The following is an 18,896-nucleotide window of genomic DNA, read 5'->3' as shown; positions in this document are numbered from 1 at the left end:
AGAACTGAAAAAAAAAAAGCTAAGTGATAAACCCCAAGTATTAACATTCACATTGAAAGGTTTGATTGTGGCATGCTGTTTCTATTCTGTACAGAAATTCATAGCAGTAGTTTAGATTTTTTGTGTGTGATGTGTTATGCATTTGCATACTCTCTTGTAAGTTTTTATGTGGTTTAATATTTTGTTTACAAATTTTCTAATTAGCATTCTTTAAACTGTGTACTGATTTATTTTGCAACCAAGCAGCTGAATCTTGCATAGTGCCATTGACTCTGATAAATAAATAAAATTAAAAACTGTCTTACTAAGAAATAAAAGAATGACTGGTGGTGCTCAAAGTACTATGCAGATAGCTTTAAGAAGTTATTACCTTTGTAACTAATGTAATATCATCCTCTGTTCCCCATGCCCCATTCCAACTTTGTAATCTAAATAGTGATTATTGTGCACTACAATTCTTATGCTACCCAGATCAGGTAAATACTAAATCAATTTAGATCAGTGTGTCTTAAAATGTCTTTCACACTGCCAAGGTTTATTCTATAGATTAATTTTCTGTCCTGTTCCACTGAACATCTTTTTGTTCAATACACTATGTAACGGCTTTGAAATTTAAAAGTAATTACCTTTATATACAAGAAATATCAAACGTATTATCTGTCTTTTACCTGAATAACATTATTATCTGCGATGCATTCTGCCAAAGCTATGACACCCTCACATGAGAGGTGTGTTGACTGCATACCCAAACGTAACAAACTACGGTTCTGCTGAAGTGGCTCCTTTATAATATGCAGGCATTCACTGCTTAGTGTGTTATGGCCTACATTCAGTGTTTCCAATGTTTTACTGTGAGACTGTAAAAAAAGAACAATGTATGTAAATATTCGCAACAAAGCAATTCACAACATGCTTCAAAGTGATAACAGAAATTTTGTGATAGCCATAATCTGAAAGCTGTAATTTTGTGACAGCCATAATCCTGAAGGCTGTTTATTAGTTATCTTAGTGGGAAGACTAAGCTAAATACATTACAAGGCATTCTTATTTCAACCAGTATCTTACTGTTGATACTAAAACAACGGTATACTTAATATATACTATTTTGAAAGATGAAGAGTTTTTAAAATATATAATACCAGCACTTTTAACAATTAAGCACATATTACTGTGAGAAGGGTAAATTTGCAGAACAGAACATGGAAACTTATCATGTTAGCAGCCATCAGGTAGGCCCTCCTGTTACGGGTTACTACTTCCTCCACTCCTTCTGGTAGTACTACTGTAAAAGGGAAGTGTTAGTGTTGAGAGTTTACTGCAGCAAGTTGCAGTTTTGAACTGTGCTTTGTGTGCAACTAAAAGATAGTCAAACAGACACCAGAAAATGTTTCTTCATTATATGTGCAGTGTTTTTCACTTCAAAAATACATTTTTTGTTGTTAAACAAACAAATATAATTTATCATTATGTGAGAAATGGACAAGCTACAAGTGCTGCACTGACCGCGACATTTGTTCGATATAATTAACCACTCAAAGGGCAAGAACCAAGTCACCCACATGTATAGGATCTGTGCACAGTAACAAACAATAAAAGTATAATATGGCACATATCAGTGCTGTGGACATAATGACAACTGACAAGCAGCACCAAATGACAATGAGACGAAGAGTGTAGGGAATCTTTGAACAACATGATGGACAGCTCTAGCAAAAAGATGTGACTAAGGGTAGTGTCAAATCATGCATTAATGTATGACAGCATTGCACACACACACACCACACACATTTGGGGAAGAAGTGGTGCTCCACACTTAACTAAACATGCAAGTGGGCTTTCAATTGACTTTGTACACTTTCCTGGTGTAAAAAGTCTTGAAAGTCTCCTTGGCTTTGCTGTGGGATCCTAACATCAACTTGAATCAATATTTTGGTGATCTAACTGTCCACCATCTTCAGGAGAACACTGCTGGTCCTGAGTCCCACTGAAAACTGATGCCATGGCTACAAATCATCATCCTACAAAGACCTCCATACTGCACACAGTGCATGCTCAACCCATCACAGACATTATTGATGATAAATTGCTGGGAACAGTACCTACTGTAAAATATACTCTCACATATGTCTTGCAAAATGACCCAAGACTGGGCTGGTGGCATCACCCTTAGTAGAGCACCAGCGGCAACAATACATCGCACTCAGTCAGGCTGGCCGCACCAGAGAACGTTCTTTTTTGATGTGGGATAGCACAGGATTCCATGTCCTGCCAAGTGGAAAACTACTGTCTGTATTAATAAAACTGTCTGCCAACCTAATTTCAATTGCTTCTTTATAAACACTGTTCCAAAGACTGGAAGTGTTGCCAACCATTACAGTCTCATCAAATTTCATTCCATGTCTCTCGTTTAGGCAATGAGCTGCTACCGTCGATTTTTTGAGCTGTTGTAGCCTCGTGTGATGGCGGTGTTCCACGCACCTGTCCTAAACTGTGCAAACCGAACAGCCGATGTAAGCCTTCACACACTGACAAGGAATTTTATATATGCCAGGCTTTTTAAGCCCCAAATCATCCGTCACAGAGCCCAGTAGTGCCCTAATCATCATAGATGGGCAGAACACTCTCTTCATGTCAAAATTCCTTAAAATTATTCCAGTCTTAAATGATATGCCCCCAGCATAAGGAATAAAGGCCACAGGCCTATGTTCCTTTTCATGCACCTCTGAGTATGGTCCAAACTCCACAGACAGACAAATCTGCTTCCCAGAGTGTCTATATTCCTTAGAAACAGCCAGTGCAAGTTCTTGGGTTAAACTGTTTGCGTCAGAAAAGGCATATGCTCTGTGCACCAGAGTCCAAAGCATGCCTGGCATGGTGGATGGCAATTCTTATCATGCAGATACTGTTCAGTGTGTGTTGGCTTTCGGTGAATACTACGTCCCAGAGTACCATATTGTTTTTGTAAACCATGATGTCCAAAAACAGAAGCCTCCCATCACTTTCAACCTCCATGGTAAATTTAATTCAGGGATGAAGACAGTTGAAATGATTCAAAAATCTGTTGACAGCATTACATCCATGATGCCAGATGAAACAGGTATCATGTATGTATATTTTGAAGCATGCTGGTTACAAATCTGAAGTCTTCAGTGTCGTATCCCGACTATGGGAGTTGAACTGTAGCCACTCTGTCATTCTGTTCTGCAATTCTGCCATTAGAAGAAAAATACATGGACGTTGACACATGACAATAAAGCTTCTCCAAACAATTTCAAGGGCTTTCAACTGTCATGGGGGTGGGAAAGAGCAGCACCATAGTGGATGAGTGACTTGTGACAATGCATAAACAATGAGAGTGGTGCCTTACATATATGGGAGTGCAACAAACATATCAGACAAGCAGTGTGCAGGGGACTGTAACAATAGTGGTTGTTATGCGATCTTATGTTTTCCCAGTGTCTTTCAAACTTGTAGAATTCTCTGGTGTCCGGCCAGGTCACATTGTAACTACTACACAATACTTCAGCAAACAGATCTGTTGTCATCTTCAGGTGGTCCCAGACCACTTGAAGATGGTAAGTCTGTTGGAGTGATTACAGTATGACCTAGCCCAGCACCTAAGAATTCTACAAAATAGTGGCTGTGTTTACAGTAAGTATCGGCATGGATATTTTGGAAGCTGTTGGTGAGACTGAACAGCTGCAACCAGTAGTAGACAATCACCTGAAGATAATGTTTATGTCTGCAATATATTCAGAAGTGGCCAAACCTCTGTAAAGATCAAAGGGAGAAGTATAGCATCTGGAAGGGATTTAAATGAAATCATTAAATGTATAGGCCGGACAAGTCTTGCTTCAATCGGTCCAACAGCAATTGCTGCCTATGTCTCAAAAACTATGATGGTGATCATAATATAGCAGCATGCATAGTTGTGCAGCACAATAAACAGAAGCTAAGTTTGATGATCTGGAAACCCACTGGATACAACATGTGATCTCAACTCCTATATGTTGATGGCGGCTTCATAGCCCAATGTACTGCTTCCTTATCAGACAATTGCCATGCCAAACTGGTCGTGAACCTGACTTCTCTCCCAATAACCTACATCTCAGTATTTGAAAAGGTCTATGACTGCAGAAATCTTTCTTTTTCATCATTTACCAATCCAGTCTAGAACACAGTTAAGAAAAAAAGTGTTATGGTTCATTATAAGAACACATAGCAACAAGAAGCAATTGGTTATAGTAATGGAGAAATTAAGCAGCAACATGTGCTCCTTACTACAGTACATGGTAGGCCACTAAAACTACAACACCATGAAGGCAGCATGAAACAAATCTCAAAAGACAAGATGTGCACTACTTACTTCAACATGCAAACAATTAGCATTTTAACACAACTACACCAAGTAGGTAGGAATAATGCCATATACATTCTGCATATAAGTCAGCATCTATCAGCACATGTTGGAATTCGACAGTGACAGAAGATCTATTGAGACTGCGGTTTTCTGTTCTGTCATATTGTTGCTTGCATTGGTCAAGAGCACACAACTGTCATATGAATATGAAATTAAAAGGTTCAGGAGGGCCATACTCAACACCATACAGGATCTCAATGGCCCGACATCTACATCAAAACTCTGCAAGCCACCTGACAATGTGTGGCAGAAGGTACTTCTGGTACCATTACCTGATCCCCATTCCCTGTTCCATTTACATATGATGCATGAGAAGAATGATTGCCGGTAAGCCTCCGTATTAGCTCTAATTTATCAAATTTTCTCATTGTGGTGATTTTGCAAGACATATGTGAGGATATTTTACAGCAGATACTGTTCCCAGCAAGTAGCCATTAATAATGTAGTAGTACAGTAATGGAATTTTTTCCTATGTATGCATAATAGATTATATTTATCTATGTTCAAGATCAGCTGCCAGTCCCTCTACATTCATCAATCCTCTGTACGTTCTTTTGCAAATTGTTACTGTCTTCTGGTGCTGCTGCCTTGTTATAGACAACTGCATCATCTGCAAACAGTCTTGAAGAGCTTCCGACACATGGTACTAGGTCATTTATAAACCGTGTAAACAGTAATGGTCCTATCACACTTCCTTTGGGTAACCCAGAAATTACCTTTACATCTGTCAATTTTGTTCTGTTAACAGAGATATGTTAAGTTCGATAAGCCAGGAAGTCTTGAATTCAGTGGCAAATTTGGTTTGATACTTGGCAAGCTCATATTTTTGATGTTGAGGAACATGGCACCAACATGAGTGCCAATGTCTAAGCACTGTGGATATCATGGAGGAACAGAGTGAGCTGAGATTTACAAGATCTCTGTTTGTGGAATCCATGTTGATTTTTATAGACAAGATTCTTGTTCTCCAAAAACATCATAATACATGAGCATAAAATATGTTCCATAATTCTACAACAGATTGACATCATTGATATAGGCCTACAATTATAAGCATCTGTCCTACAACCCTTCTTGTAAGTGCGAATGACCTGCACTTTTTTCTGTTGCTAGGAATCCTTCCTTGTTCCAGCAACCTACAATGGTAATGTTAGAAGGGGAGCAAATACTTTCACATAATCTCTGTAGAATCTCACTGGTATCTCAACTGGTCCTGATGCCTTCCCACTACAAAGTGATTCCATTATCAGTTATCTCAATATCTGCCATTTTGATGTTCTTACAATTGTTGAAAGAGGGACAATATTGACAGATATACTGTATGCTCAGTCATGCAGAATTGTACAGCCATGTCATATACCTAGAAGTAGGAAGTACGCTTGTTTGCTGCATGGCACACAGTGCAACAATGGAGCACCACTGACTTTCAGCCACTATTATCACTTCACTTGTCACGGCAACAGAGAGAGACATGCTGACAGTGGTGCGACCAAAGACAACACTGTACACAGGATTGGCACTTTGTTGTCTTTTCAGGTGAGTTCCTGTTGTAACATACAGCCTTGCAACAAATATATATGTATGTCTCTGACCTCTGAGGAGAATGGTTGAAGATTGTATTTGTCACCACAATACAGGCCCAGCACTTGGTGTGATGGTATGGGAGTATTACTTGATACACAACACAATCATCTCTAGTTTGTTTAGCGGGTAATCTGGACAGCAGATGTTACATTTCTGACATGCTAGGGCTAGTGGCTATGCCCTACATTCCACGTCTCCATGATGTTATGAAGTTTTTAAACCTGGTCAGAAAACTGGTACCAAATGTAGACATGAAGTGGCTCAAAAAGAATCATTGCACCAGCATAAGCGAAGATCACCATCCACTAATGACACTGATGTTTTTGAAGCTTGCTTTACTGCTGATACTTCATTATCACCACCTGGAGAGCCACCACCAAAGCTTCAATGGACCAGCAAAAAGGATTCAGTGAGATACATAAACCACAAAGTTATGAAAGCCCAAGGCACAAATATTAAGGTAACTGCCACAGATGCTGTTGTGAGCCAAGTAGATATTGCTTAAATACAAATGGAAGAGTACCAAAAATGTAAAGATATGGGCATCTTAATTGAACAACTTTAGATTAAGCTTCAAACTTCAAGCAATTGCACTGGTGATGTTCAAATTTAAGCCCTGAGCGCAAACAGCTGGACTATTGGAAAAAAACGGCTAAAGAACTCAATGTTTCAACTAAAATGGTGAAGAAGAGCTCAATGATGATGCAAAAGTTCAATGATAAAGTAAAATAAAATTTCCTCACTTTTTTTGAAGGCGATGAGTTTTCTTGCTTATGCCCAGGGTGAAAAGATTCACTAGCAGAAATGCCTGCTCCTTTGTAACCTGAAAGAATGTTCATTCAGTATGTGTATGTGCAAGTCATCAAAATGTCAAATTAATGCTGGCTTCAGCAAACTTCCACTGAAGATGACTACAAGCATTTGATGAAAAAAACTGTATGCTGTTTGGAATCAAAATATTGTATGCTGCAATGTTGTGGGGAATGTAAAGGAAAAATACAACTAGAGGCCTTCCTTGAAGATGACCCTGAAGAGACAATGGAATACAAGTAATGGGCCCATACTGACAGACACATATTAGAGACACGTTAGAGAAGATTTCATGGAGGCACTGATTTTGAAAATTACCGGTTTAAGAAGCCGTCACTTTGTGTCAAATTTATACCTTAAGCAGCTAAAAAGAAATCTTGCAGAAAATGAATTAATTATATTCATGGATTTTGCTGAGCATTATTCATTTGTTGTTCAAGATGCTGTGCAAGAATTTCATTGGGAGAATACTCTGGCCCCATTACATCCATTTGTTGTCTATTCTGGTGGCAACAAATGTCTGCCAAGTATTACCATTTGTATGATCAGTGACTGTCTCCGTCATTATACCATTGGTGTCCACACCTTTCAAATAAAGTTAATAGCGTATTTAAAGACAGTGATTGAAAACATTAAGAACATTTATCATCTTAGTGATGGTTCAGCTGCTCAGTATAAGAATTTCAAAAATTTCATCAATTTATGTTTGCATGAAAAGGATTCTGGCATCAATGCCAAATGGAATTTTTTTGGAACAAGCTATGGTAAATCACCTTGTGATGGTACTGGGGGAACAGCAAAAACACTAGCAGCCCATGCTAGTCTGAAAAGGCCCTTAGATGACCAAATACTGACTCCATGTAATTTGTTCAAATTCCATAATGATAGTATTCCAGACAAAGTTCTTTTATGCACCAAGAGAAGAAATTGCAGAAATTCAGCCTGACCAAGAAACAAGGTTTGGTATGGGACATACAATGTCTGGAACAAGAGAAAATCATCATTTTAAACCAATTAATTGTAATCAGCTCAAAGTAAGCAGAGTTTCCAATGATGCTACAGCATTCACAGATACTGCCTTCAAAGCAGATGAAGAAATTCCAGTAATCTCAATTGCAAGTTTATAACCAGGACAGTATTTGCATGTATGTATGACAGTTTTTGGCAGGTTGGAAAAGTGTGTGAAGTTTCACATGAACTACAAGGTTTCCTCCATCTTTTTTAAGCACCCACACGGTTCTGATCTCCCTTCAACTCACCAACTCCTAAAGACACGTGCTGGACTCCTAACCAACATATTTTCATGACTTCAGAAGCGCCACCACCATGACCACCACCACCACCACCACCATCATCATCAGGAAGACAATACAGTTATCCACAATCTGCCTTAACAAAATTGTTGAACTGTTTAACCAAAAATGGAACTGACTCTTTAGTATTTTTGTTTTGCAAATTTGCTGTGTTGTGTATTATGCTTGCTTTTATGGCCTGTGTTAAATTAATGTTTGAACAAATTTAATTATGGGAGTTAATGAGAAAAATATTTCACTTTTCAATCTTCTCGAAATGCTAAAATAATAACTTTTGAAATGTATTTTTACTCATCAAAATGGAAGACCTAGAAATCAAACAATATAGCTTTTAAAGCTTAAAGCACGCACTTTTCAGCTGTGGCAAGAAAAAAAGGGTTGAACAACACACAGGTGAGATATTGCCCCCTAAAGATAACCTAAAATTTGCACACAGAAAATTTTGGCCAACTTTGCAGATACATATATTTTCATCTAGGCATCCAATGTTAATTAAATTTGTCCATATATAGACATCATAGGTAGGAATAACCCTCTAATGTCTTGTGGTTACTGGTTCAATTTTTTAGCCACTTTAGACGCTTGTATCTGCATTTACATGTGGCTTAACATCTTAATTTTTTTCCAGGTGTGATTCAGTATAAAAAGTTTCCTCTGTATATTAAACAAATGACCAAATATCTGATAGAACTTTAAAGAAAGCATAGCAAATGTGGCACATTTGCACCTTCATATGTGATGCAAAGATGAGTAGCCTCTCTTTAAAAGCTCCTAAATATTCAACCACTGAAGATATTGGACTGAAAATTGGTATATAACCATCAAAGACCACATAGAACCATCAAACCAAATTTCATTAGATTTGGAGATGGCTGAGTGGGGACCCCTGGTCCCCTTGACGTGGGGTTGGGTTGTTTGGGAGAGGAGACCAGACAGCGAGGTCATTGCTCTCATCGAATTAGGGAAGGACAGGGAAGGAAGTCGGACGTGCCCTTTCAAAGGAACCATCCTGGCATTTGACTGGAGCGATTTAGGGAAATCACGTAAAACCTTAATCAGAATGGCCAGACGTGGGGTTGAACTGTCGTCGTCCTGAATGCGAGTCCAGTGTGCTGGCCACTGCGCCACCTCACTCAGTTGACATGGAATGACCCTTTTGTAAGTTGAGGAAATCTGCTATCACGTGACACCGAAGTACAAAGACCTTCCTGATGGTAGACTCCAGTCGTAGAAGGTAGCCTGTTGTGATTTGGACCTTCAAAGTTTGCACTGAAATGGTGGAAGCAAACTTCTTGCTCAGACACCAACAAAGTCAGTGATCGATGGTCGATCACTCTTCTGGGAGTTTGCATATGGTCGCCATTAAAATGATTGGTCTATAGTTGTCTATATAGTGAGGTCTGTATAAGGTTTTGATATTGGTAGAATGATAATTCTTGTCCATTGGGTGGAAAAAACTCCCTCTTGCCAAATCTTCTTATTAAACATCATCACGAGACTTTGTTTGCTATAGTCACTAAGGTGGTGAAACACCTGGTTGTGTATGGTATGTGAGCCTGGAGTGTTATCTTTTTATTGTACTAGTGCACCCTTTGAATTCCTAGCATGTACAAGGAGCATTACGTCTCTACCTGTCAGGTGTTAAAAGAGAGCATGCTACATTGTGTTGAAATTCAATGTAGAGTAAAATCTGGGTGAAAATTTTTTGAAGTTGACATTTTGGCAGAATTGCCAGTAATTTGGCTATGTCAAAGTGCTTCTCAGTCTAAAATCCATGTATTTCAGCTGGAGCATACTTCACAGTTTTTCCCACACCTGGGCATGTGTTGCATGTGCAGTCACTGAAACAAAGTATAGTTCGCAACAATCTCACTTCCATTGTTTTATTAAATAACGTGCTTCTGCTCTTAGCCATTAATATAAAGTTAGATTATTAGTAAAGGGTTTCTCCTTAGTCATTGTCATGCTTTTTGTCCATTTGTGACGGCCTCACCCATTTCTTGATACCAGCATGGTATAAAGATGTGTCACGATGGTCCAGAATAATAGGTTTTGCATTATATGTTGCTAAGGTAATCACACAGTCTTTGCTTCTTGCACTATCTTGTCAATGTTCCTTTCCTTGGGCTATCGTGACATAGGCTTCAGACATCGAGGTATCCCAACTGGCTCTCTGTAGGGACGACCTTGGAATGACCACAATAATAGGTTATCTATTGCATTATATGCAGTATAGGTAATCACATTTGTTGCTTCTTGCACTATCTTGTCAATGTTCTATGTGCAGAATAGTAAGTTATCACAATACTTACTGCATAGATAATTACAATCATAGGTTCTTGTACTACCTTGTCTGTGTTCTTTTCTTGGGATATCATCATATAGGCTTCAGGGCACTAGGTAACATAACTGGCTTTCTATAGGGACCACTTTGGAACGTGGCATTGATAAAATGACGGGGCAATGATAGCTGTTGCTAAAATCACTGTGGACACACCATTCTATCATAGAGAGGACATCAGAGTGATAAATCAATTGGAGAATAGGTGCCTAGACTGGCGGTAAAATGCATGTGGGTACCTGCATTAATTAGACAAAGATTACAATCCATGAAGAGCCATTCGATTAATTGACCTATGTTATTTGTATTCTCACTGCTAAACAATTAGTTGTGAGCACCAAAATCATCCAGCTGGATAATAGGGAGGGTAACTATTGTAATAGTTCTTTCACCTCTTCATAAGATACACCCCTACTTGGCAGAATATATAAGTTGCAAATCGTTACCACAGTAGGCAGTTGGATTCTAATCACTACAGTCTCGAGTGTGGTGTTAAGAAGTACCTGTTCACTAAACGTGGATGATAGACCAATGTGCAAATGCCACCTGAAGCCCTTATTGTGAAACTTTGATTGTGCTCAGATAACTGAACTTGTTAAGACAACTGCTTGCAACAGGCGGGAAATCCAGGTTTGAGTCTCGGCCAGCACAAATTTTCATGTATCTTCATACCTAATTTACCTAATGCCAGAAAGATTCCGCAACTGTGAATAAATTTTATTACAAGATTTTAATTCTTATGATGATATGTGGAATTGTACATCTGGTTTAATAATGAAATTCAGAAAATGCTGAAGCAAAGGCTGTTGCACTCTTGGTTCAAAAGAGGACACACACATGATGACAGGCAAAGATTAGTAGAGATTAGTGCATCTGTGAAAAGATCTATGCGCAAGCATACAATGCTACCACTGTTATATCTTGGCTAAAGTTCTGGTGGAGAAGCTGAAAAAATTCTGGCCTTATGTAAAATCGCTAAATGGGCCTAAGGCTTCCATTCAGTCACTTGTTGACCAGCCTGGTTTGGCAGTAGAAGAGACCAAAAGAAAGGCTGAAGTTTTACATTCCTTGTCTAAGAAATCATTCATGCAGGACTATCATACAAATGTATGATTGTTCGACCATCATACAGAGACCTACATGGATGGATGGAGAAAAATGTAAGGCAATGTGGATGAGTAGGAAAAAAACCTGTAATGTTATGATACAGTATTACCAGTATCACACCTGACACAGTCACGTCATTTAAATACCTGGGCATAATGTTGCGAAGCGATATGAAATGGAACAATCATGTGAGAACTGTGGTAGGGAAGGCAAATGGTCAACTTGAGTTTCTTGGGAGCATTTTTGGAAAGAGTGGTTCACCTGTAAAGGAGACCACATATAGGTTGCTAGTGTGACCTGTTTTTGAGTACTGCTCATTTCTTTGGGATCCAAAAACAGGTTAAATTGAAAGAAGACATCCAAGCAATTCAGAGATGAACTGCTAGATTTGGGAAGCCCTGGAGGGAAGAAGACATTCAATTCAAAGAACACTACTGAGAAAGTTTAGAGAACCAGCAATTGAAGCTGACTGCAGAATGATCCTACTGCTGCCAACATATATTTTGCATAGGGGCCACAAAGATAAGATACCAGAAATTAGGGCTCATATGTAGTTGTAAAAGACAGTTGTTTCCCCTCACTCTATCTGTGAGAGGAACTGGAAAGAAAACGACTAGCTGCGGTACAGGTACTCTCTGCCATGCACCATACAGTGGCTTGTGGGGAATGTATGTGGATGCAGATGGGGAGTAGGATGATGATTAGACCATTCTATGGTCTTCTTTAACCTTTCTCTTAGTGACTGTTATGTATAGGTGGGTCAGATAAAATACAGGATGAGGATGTCCCAGGGAGATGACCTACTCTCTGGTGATGCCAAAGGAGGATGGAGAGCCTCTGGCTGCATCAGTTGACAATGCATGGGTGGGGTTGAAGGTAGGTGATAACTTTTCCTTCAGAAGGTTTACAACTTTCTTCAGAGGAGGCGCTAGTTGCAACTTTTGCAAAATTTGTCATCATATCTACTCAATGAAGCCGTTCATTTTTTTTTTTTTTTTTCATGCTTCAATGTATGACTTGTGATCGAGGTCTTAGTTTCCTCAGTTTTCTTTTACTTTCTAAAAATTGGGCAAAGTTATGACCAGGAATGGTGGTGAATCAAACAGTTTGTGCAGATAGGAGATGATTCACAAGGATGATCACTGTGAGGAGTTCTACGACAATTTGCAGAGATAGGTTCTAAAGTACAGCAGGATGATATGTGATCAATACAGAAACACTAGAAGAACCTCATGAGTGGTGGGAAGTATTGTTTGACATCACATCTATATACAATTAGCTTTACTTTTACTGGTAAGATGTGTCCTTCAAATGCTAATATGACTGCACCTTTGTCAAATGGTTTTCCTTGGGCACTCTCTATACACATCATACAAAATGGATGCTGCAATGTTCCACATTTTCTCTGAGTTCTTCATTAGATTAATGCATTAGACCTCTGTGAAAGATAATGCTCTGAGACTTATTAAGGCTTTTGTGTGGGGTAATAGTGACAGGGATATCTCCTAGCTTGGTACAGGTTTGGAGCACTTGAGGTTCCTTCAGTCACTGCTTTAATTAATACAAATAAGAAAAAGAAGAAGAAGAAAAGATACTGTTCACTGCCCAAGAAAGGAGTACAAAAATTTGAATCCCCTACACTACCTATTGATTTTGTGGTTTTCAGTATTACTTATATTCTCTGTACCTTGTATAATGGCAATTTATTTCTACCATTTTATCTATGTATTATAGCACAAATTTAAAAGTTGTAGATTTAATTGTTATCTAAAAAATGTACACGATACATTCTTATCATCTCTCACACCACTTTATTTATTATACAACTTGACAAGATAGACATAATAGCGTGACTAAAACACAGTTTTAATTTATTTATCCTCCAAATTTCCTATAATTCAAGTTATGGGTTAATTCACTACTGCATGTGAGTAAACAGAGAAAATGTGTGTGCTTCACATTCCCTAAATTTCAGGCTACGGGTTAATTCTCTAGTGCGTACTAGGAAGAGTGAGTGAGTGAGCATATGTGGTGTGTGTGTGTGTGTGTGTGTGTGTGTGAGTGAGAGAGAGAGAGAGAGAGAGAGAGAGGGAGGGTGTTTTTTTTTTTTTTTTTTTTTGGGGGGGGGGGGGGGGGGGCGCGGCGGCATGAGCGCATGCATGCGTCAGAGAGAATACAATTGCAGAGCACATACACTACTGGAAAAGTTGTTTAATTGAGAAGATCACATTCATCTTACAGCACAAGAGGATCTTTATTCTGAGACTAAAAAGAAAAATCCATGCAATTAAATTCTGGAATATTCAGAGTCATTTTACACATTACTCTTTCATTTTTTCCCCCAATTTCTTCAAAAAGAAGAGGGTTCAGACTCCAAATAAATGAGATTTAGTGCCATGTATTCTTGTCTCTGGGATCATCCCAAACCCTTCGCCTTGTGGTGAATTGACATTAGATATGTATTTTAGTCTTTAAAATACGAGTAAAATGTAAAATGAAATTCTCATTTCTAAAGTTTGAAACACTGACTCATCAAGTTACGAAAATTCTATGCAGGTCAACATTCATATATATTTTAAAAGAAAGATGATGAGACTTACCAAACAAAAGCACTGTCAGGTCGATAGACACACAAACAAACACAAACATACACACAAAATTCAAGCTTTCGCAACAAACAGTTGCTTCGTCAGGAAAGAGGGAAGGAGAGGGAAAGACGAAAGGATGTGGGTTTTAAGGGAGAGGGTAAGGAGTCATTCCAATCCCGGGAGCGGAAAGACTTACCTTAGGGGGAAAAAAGGACAGGTATACACTCGCACACACACACATATCCATCCGCATATACACAGACACAAGCAGACATTTGTAAAGGCAAATATATATAAAAGACGCAAGATGGTCGGAACTCGCTGGAAGTGACAAGTAACAGATGTTTCCACACATCATGCAACTCCTGTAGTTTACAATGAAGTGGTTAGCGGGCCGACTGTATTAACATTCCAGAAGTGTCAAAACTGGATTGGTGTCTAGCAAAGGAACAAACAAAATTTAGCACACTGTCAGCGACAATTTCATATGAGTTTGAGGCTAATTCAAGTAAGGATTCAGGAAGGAGACAGCATAGGCTTTGCAGAAAACAACATCCTGGCATTGAACTGAAATGTATTTAACAAAACTACGGAAAATCTAAATCAGGATGTCAAGACAGATATCTGAATCCTGCTCCTCCCAAACACGAATACAATGTCTCAATCACTGCATCACCTCCTTTGGTGATAGATGGTAGATTTGAGTGCTAGTGCATTGACTGGAATTCATTAACATGCTCCTTGAACCACTGTTATGCACAATTTTGGCATTGAATTATGGATGAATGACCAATTGCAATTCACTTTCTATTCACGTGTGGAGTACGAGAAGAATGGTAGCTTAAATGTCACTGTGTACATGGTAATTAATCTTGTCTTCACGGTCCCTTAGAGAGCAAAACATAAGGGGTTCTTTTATATTCCTAGATTCCTTGCTTAATACTTGTACTTCAAACTTTGTAAGTAGGTTTTCATAGGATGGTTGCCATCTATCTTAAGAAATATGCGATTTTAGGTTTTTCAACATCTTTATGATGCTCTTCCATGGAATAAAGAAAACTATGATTATTCTTGCAGCTCTTCTTTGCATACATTCAGTATCCTCCATTAGTCCTATTTGGAACAGACTTGAATAATAGTCTAAGGTGAGTCACGTGGGCATTTTGTAAGAAATCTCCTTAGTAGAGTTATTGCATTTCCCCAGTATTCTATCAAAGAATCAAAGACCACCACATGCTTTACCTATGAATGAGTCTATGTGATCATTCAATTTCATATCTCCACTAACTGCTACACCGTGGTATTTTTGTGAGTCAGCTGATTCCAATTGTAACTCAATGATGCTGCAGTCAAAGTATATAACATTTTGCATTTTGTGAAGTGCACAATTTTATGTTTCTGAACATTTACAGCAAGTTGCCACTCTTTGCATCAGTATGAAATCTTATGAGGATATGACTGAATATTTGTGGCTCTTTTTTTTTGCGATAGTACTTTACTGACAATTGCATCAACTGAAAAAAGTCTGAGGTTATTATTGACACTGTCTGACACATCATTAATATGCAACACTAAGTAGAAGAATTCCAACACAATTCCCTGGGGTACACTTGAAGTTGCTTCTACACATATCAAGGACTCTCCATCAGAGATAATATTCTGCGTCACTGCTACTGAAAACCTCAATCTAGTCACAAATTTTGTACAATACCCTATATGATTGGACTTCCTTTAATAAATGTTGGTGTAACACTGAATCAAATGCTTTCCAGAAACAAACAACTACTGCATTCATCTGACTGCACCAACCCATCATTTTCAGAATGTCATATGAGAAAAGCTCAAGGTAGGTCTTGCACAGTCGATGTTCCTGGAGAGTACAGAAGATACCATTCTAGTTGAGATACCTCATTATATTGAAGCTCAGAATATTTTCTAAGATTCTACAACAGATGTCTATGGTACTGGAGGATAGTTTTGAGGGTAATTTCTTCTACGTTCCTAGTGTCTGTGTGGCGTGAACTCAAGAAAATCCTTCAGAGATCTGTTCAGGGAACTAAGGATACTATTTCCCAATATATTTATTCCTTAATGAAATCTGCCATAAAATATTCCTTTTTATCAAACCAACAGCTCAATTAATGGAATCAATACTAAAAATAATAATAATATTCATAAAGATTTGAAATCACTTATTTTATTCCACAGACTTATCATTTATTCAGGAATAGGCATTTTCAATAACTTGCCAGCAGCCATAAAAAGTTTGGTTACGAATAAAGTTCAGTTTCAGAGGAGCCTAAAAGATTTTTTGGGCACCAAATCCTTCTACCCTACTGATGAAGTTCATAGAAGAATCAGTTGATGTACACATTATTATTGACATCAAATGTCATGACTGCTCATAAAATCTGACATCTTTACATCTTTGGTGCAATAACTTGATCAATCTAAATACGTGTTGCAAACGGAATTTTTTTTTGTTCGATGATGTGTGTCTGCAATAGCTTAAGAATCATCACATGCACCTCTGTGTACTATACCATTACAAGTTCTGTGACTAGTTACCACTTAACTGAAAACATACTTAAGATTTTTTGATTTATTGCACACTTAGGAACTGAGGAAGGATATTGGTATCTCTCTTTTCTTGTAAATATGAATTATTATCGGTTCTTGTTTTATGACATGTTTTACATACTTGAGGATCTCCTCACTGTGGATACATGAAACAAAAAGTTCATCTAATCTAATTTAAGTCATGAGCATCTAGACATGAACTCCAGTGCTATGGACAGTGTTGGGTCATGTTAGATAACTCATACAATTCTTGTGGTGAATCTTCTTGTGAGTGGGACAAATTACTACTACTACAAATTACTACTACCACAGGATTCAATTCTGGGAGCACTCTTGTTCTTGCTATATATAAATGATTTTCATATTCCATTGATAAAGCAGAAAGGGTCTCTTTGGTGATGATACACATATAGTAAATGAGCTCAACAGAGATGCAACAGAAGAAGGAATAAATGAAGATTAATTGATCCTCGATAAATGGCATATCCATTAATGTTGAAAGTGATACAAAATAGATCAAGCACGTGAGGTTGCTAGTAGGGAAGGAGAATGGTCAACTTCATTATTTTGGGAGAATTTTAGAAAAGTGTCAGTCATTTATGAAGTCAACCACATACAGAACACTAATGCAACCCACTTTGGAACACTGCTCAAGTGTTTCAAAACCGCACCACGTCAAACTACAGGAAGCCATTGAAGCAATTCAGACACATGCTGCTAGATTTGTTACTGCAATCAAAACACGGGTATTACAGAAATGTTCCATGATCTGAAATGAGAGTCCATGGAGGGAAGACATTCTTTTTGTGAAACACTTTTGAGATAATTTAGAGAATAGGCAGTTGTAATTGACTGCAGAACGATTCTACAACTACCAATGTACATTTCGCATAAGCGCAGTGAGAACAAGACAAGACAAATTAAGGTTTGTATTGAGTCATACAGAGAGTTGCTTTTCCTTTGCTCCATTTATAAAGTGGAACAGTAAAGGGAATGATTAGTATTGGTGCAAAGTACCTTCCTCCATACATCATATTATGGCTTGCGGAGTATGTAAGTAGATGGAGATTTAGACTAGGAACTAATAACAACAATAACAATAATAATAATATTAATCTGTACTACTATATAAAGACATAGTTTAAAACTGCTGTCAAAAATTTTGAAAGACTCTTGACTGATTTACTTCAGATTTTTACACAATACTTGGATAAAAGTTTGGACAAACATATAATACGCATTTTTTAATACATATGGTATATAAAATGTATACTACTATACAAAGGCAAATCATTGTTCACCATTGTTACCAAAAATCTGTCTACATTTTTTTAAAACAACACTGCACAGATTTCCTGTTACAACTGACTGTGAGAAAGTAAATGCTGTGCAATGCTCTGCTGATGAAGTGTGGTTTCATTTTCTTTCTTGCAGTCAGTTTTAATTACGATAGCGGCACATTCAAACATCAGACTAACTGTTTCTCCCATATATATTATTTCTCCTTTTATACATAATTTTAAACAAAATTTGTACACACAAATATGTACTGTTTTGTTTTCTTTCTCACAATCTGTTTTAACAGAAAACAGGAAAGTTGTATTTATGGCTTATGATTATACTACTACTACAGAATCTGAATCCTCCTGCACTTTGTAATCCAACCTGTTTGCAAATTAAAACTGTGCAAAATACTGTCTCTGAAGCCACTATCCTCACAGACCCAACAGTAGGAAAGGTCTCTCATACCCGACATACAAATGATCCCAACCAGTTCACCCATTCACTTTAAGCTACTTCAGATCCCAATCATGGTTTTGTTGGCACGTCAAAGAGAGGGGGGGGGGGGGGGGAAGCAGATGGACAGAGAGAGGTTGTGGAGGGTGCGGGGTGGGGGGTGGGGGGAGGTGAATGGACACAGCAATAGAGGGGGGGGGGGAAGGAAGAGATGGACAGAAATAGGGTGGGGGAGGAGGAGATGGGGAGAGTTAGGGGGAGGAGGAAGAGATAAGACAGAGATATGGGGGATAAGCTCCAGCTCTGGAATTTGAAAATGAGGAATGCCCAATTGGAAATCAGGGAACCTAGTTGTAAACGCAAAAATGCAGATTTCAGAAACAAGAGCATATATTGATGTTTTAGAGAGTAAGTAA

The 18,896-nt window shown here is 38.2% G+C and overlaps 1 protein-coding gene across 1 annotated transcript in view; it reads right to left on the bottom strand.

Annotated features, from left to right (window-relative positions):
* LOC126184971 (protein phosphatase 1 regulatory subunit 37) overlaps window positions 1-18,896 on the bottom strand; it is a 209,031-nt gene that overhangs the window by 23,484 nt on the left and 166,651 nt on the right. The window contains exon 8 of the mRNA XM_049927668.1: window positions 669-857. Within this exon, the coding sequence (XP_049783625.1) occupies window positions 669-857 (189 nt within the window). The remainder of the gene's footprint in view (window positions 1-668; window positions 858-18,896) is intronic.

The sequence above is a fragment of the Schistocerca cancellata genome, chromosome 4, assembly GCF_023864275.1.
Source record: "Schistocerca cancellata isolate TAMUIC-IGC-003103 chromosome 4, iqSchCanc2.1, whole genome shotgun sequence".
In the NCBI taxonomy this organism is placed as follows: domain Eukaryota; kingdom Metazoa; phylum Arthropoda; class Insecta; order Orthoptera; family Acrididae; genus Schistocerca; species Schistocerca cancellata.
Note: the sequence above shows the minus strand (reverse complement) of the source record. Positions and strands in the feature narration are given on the sequence as shown.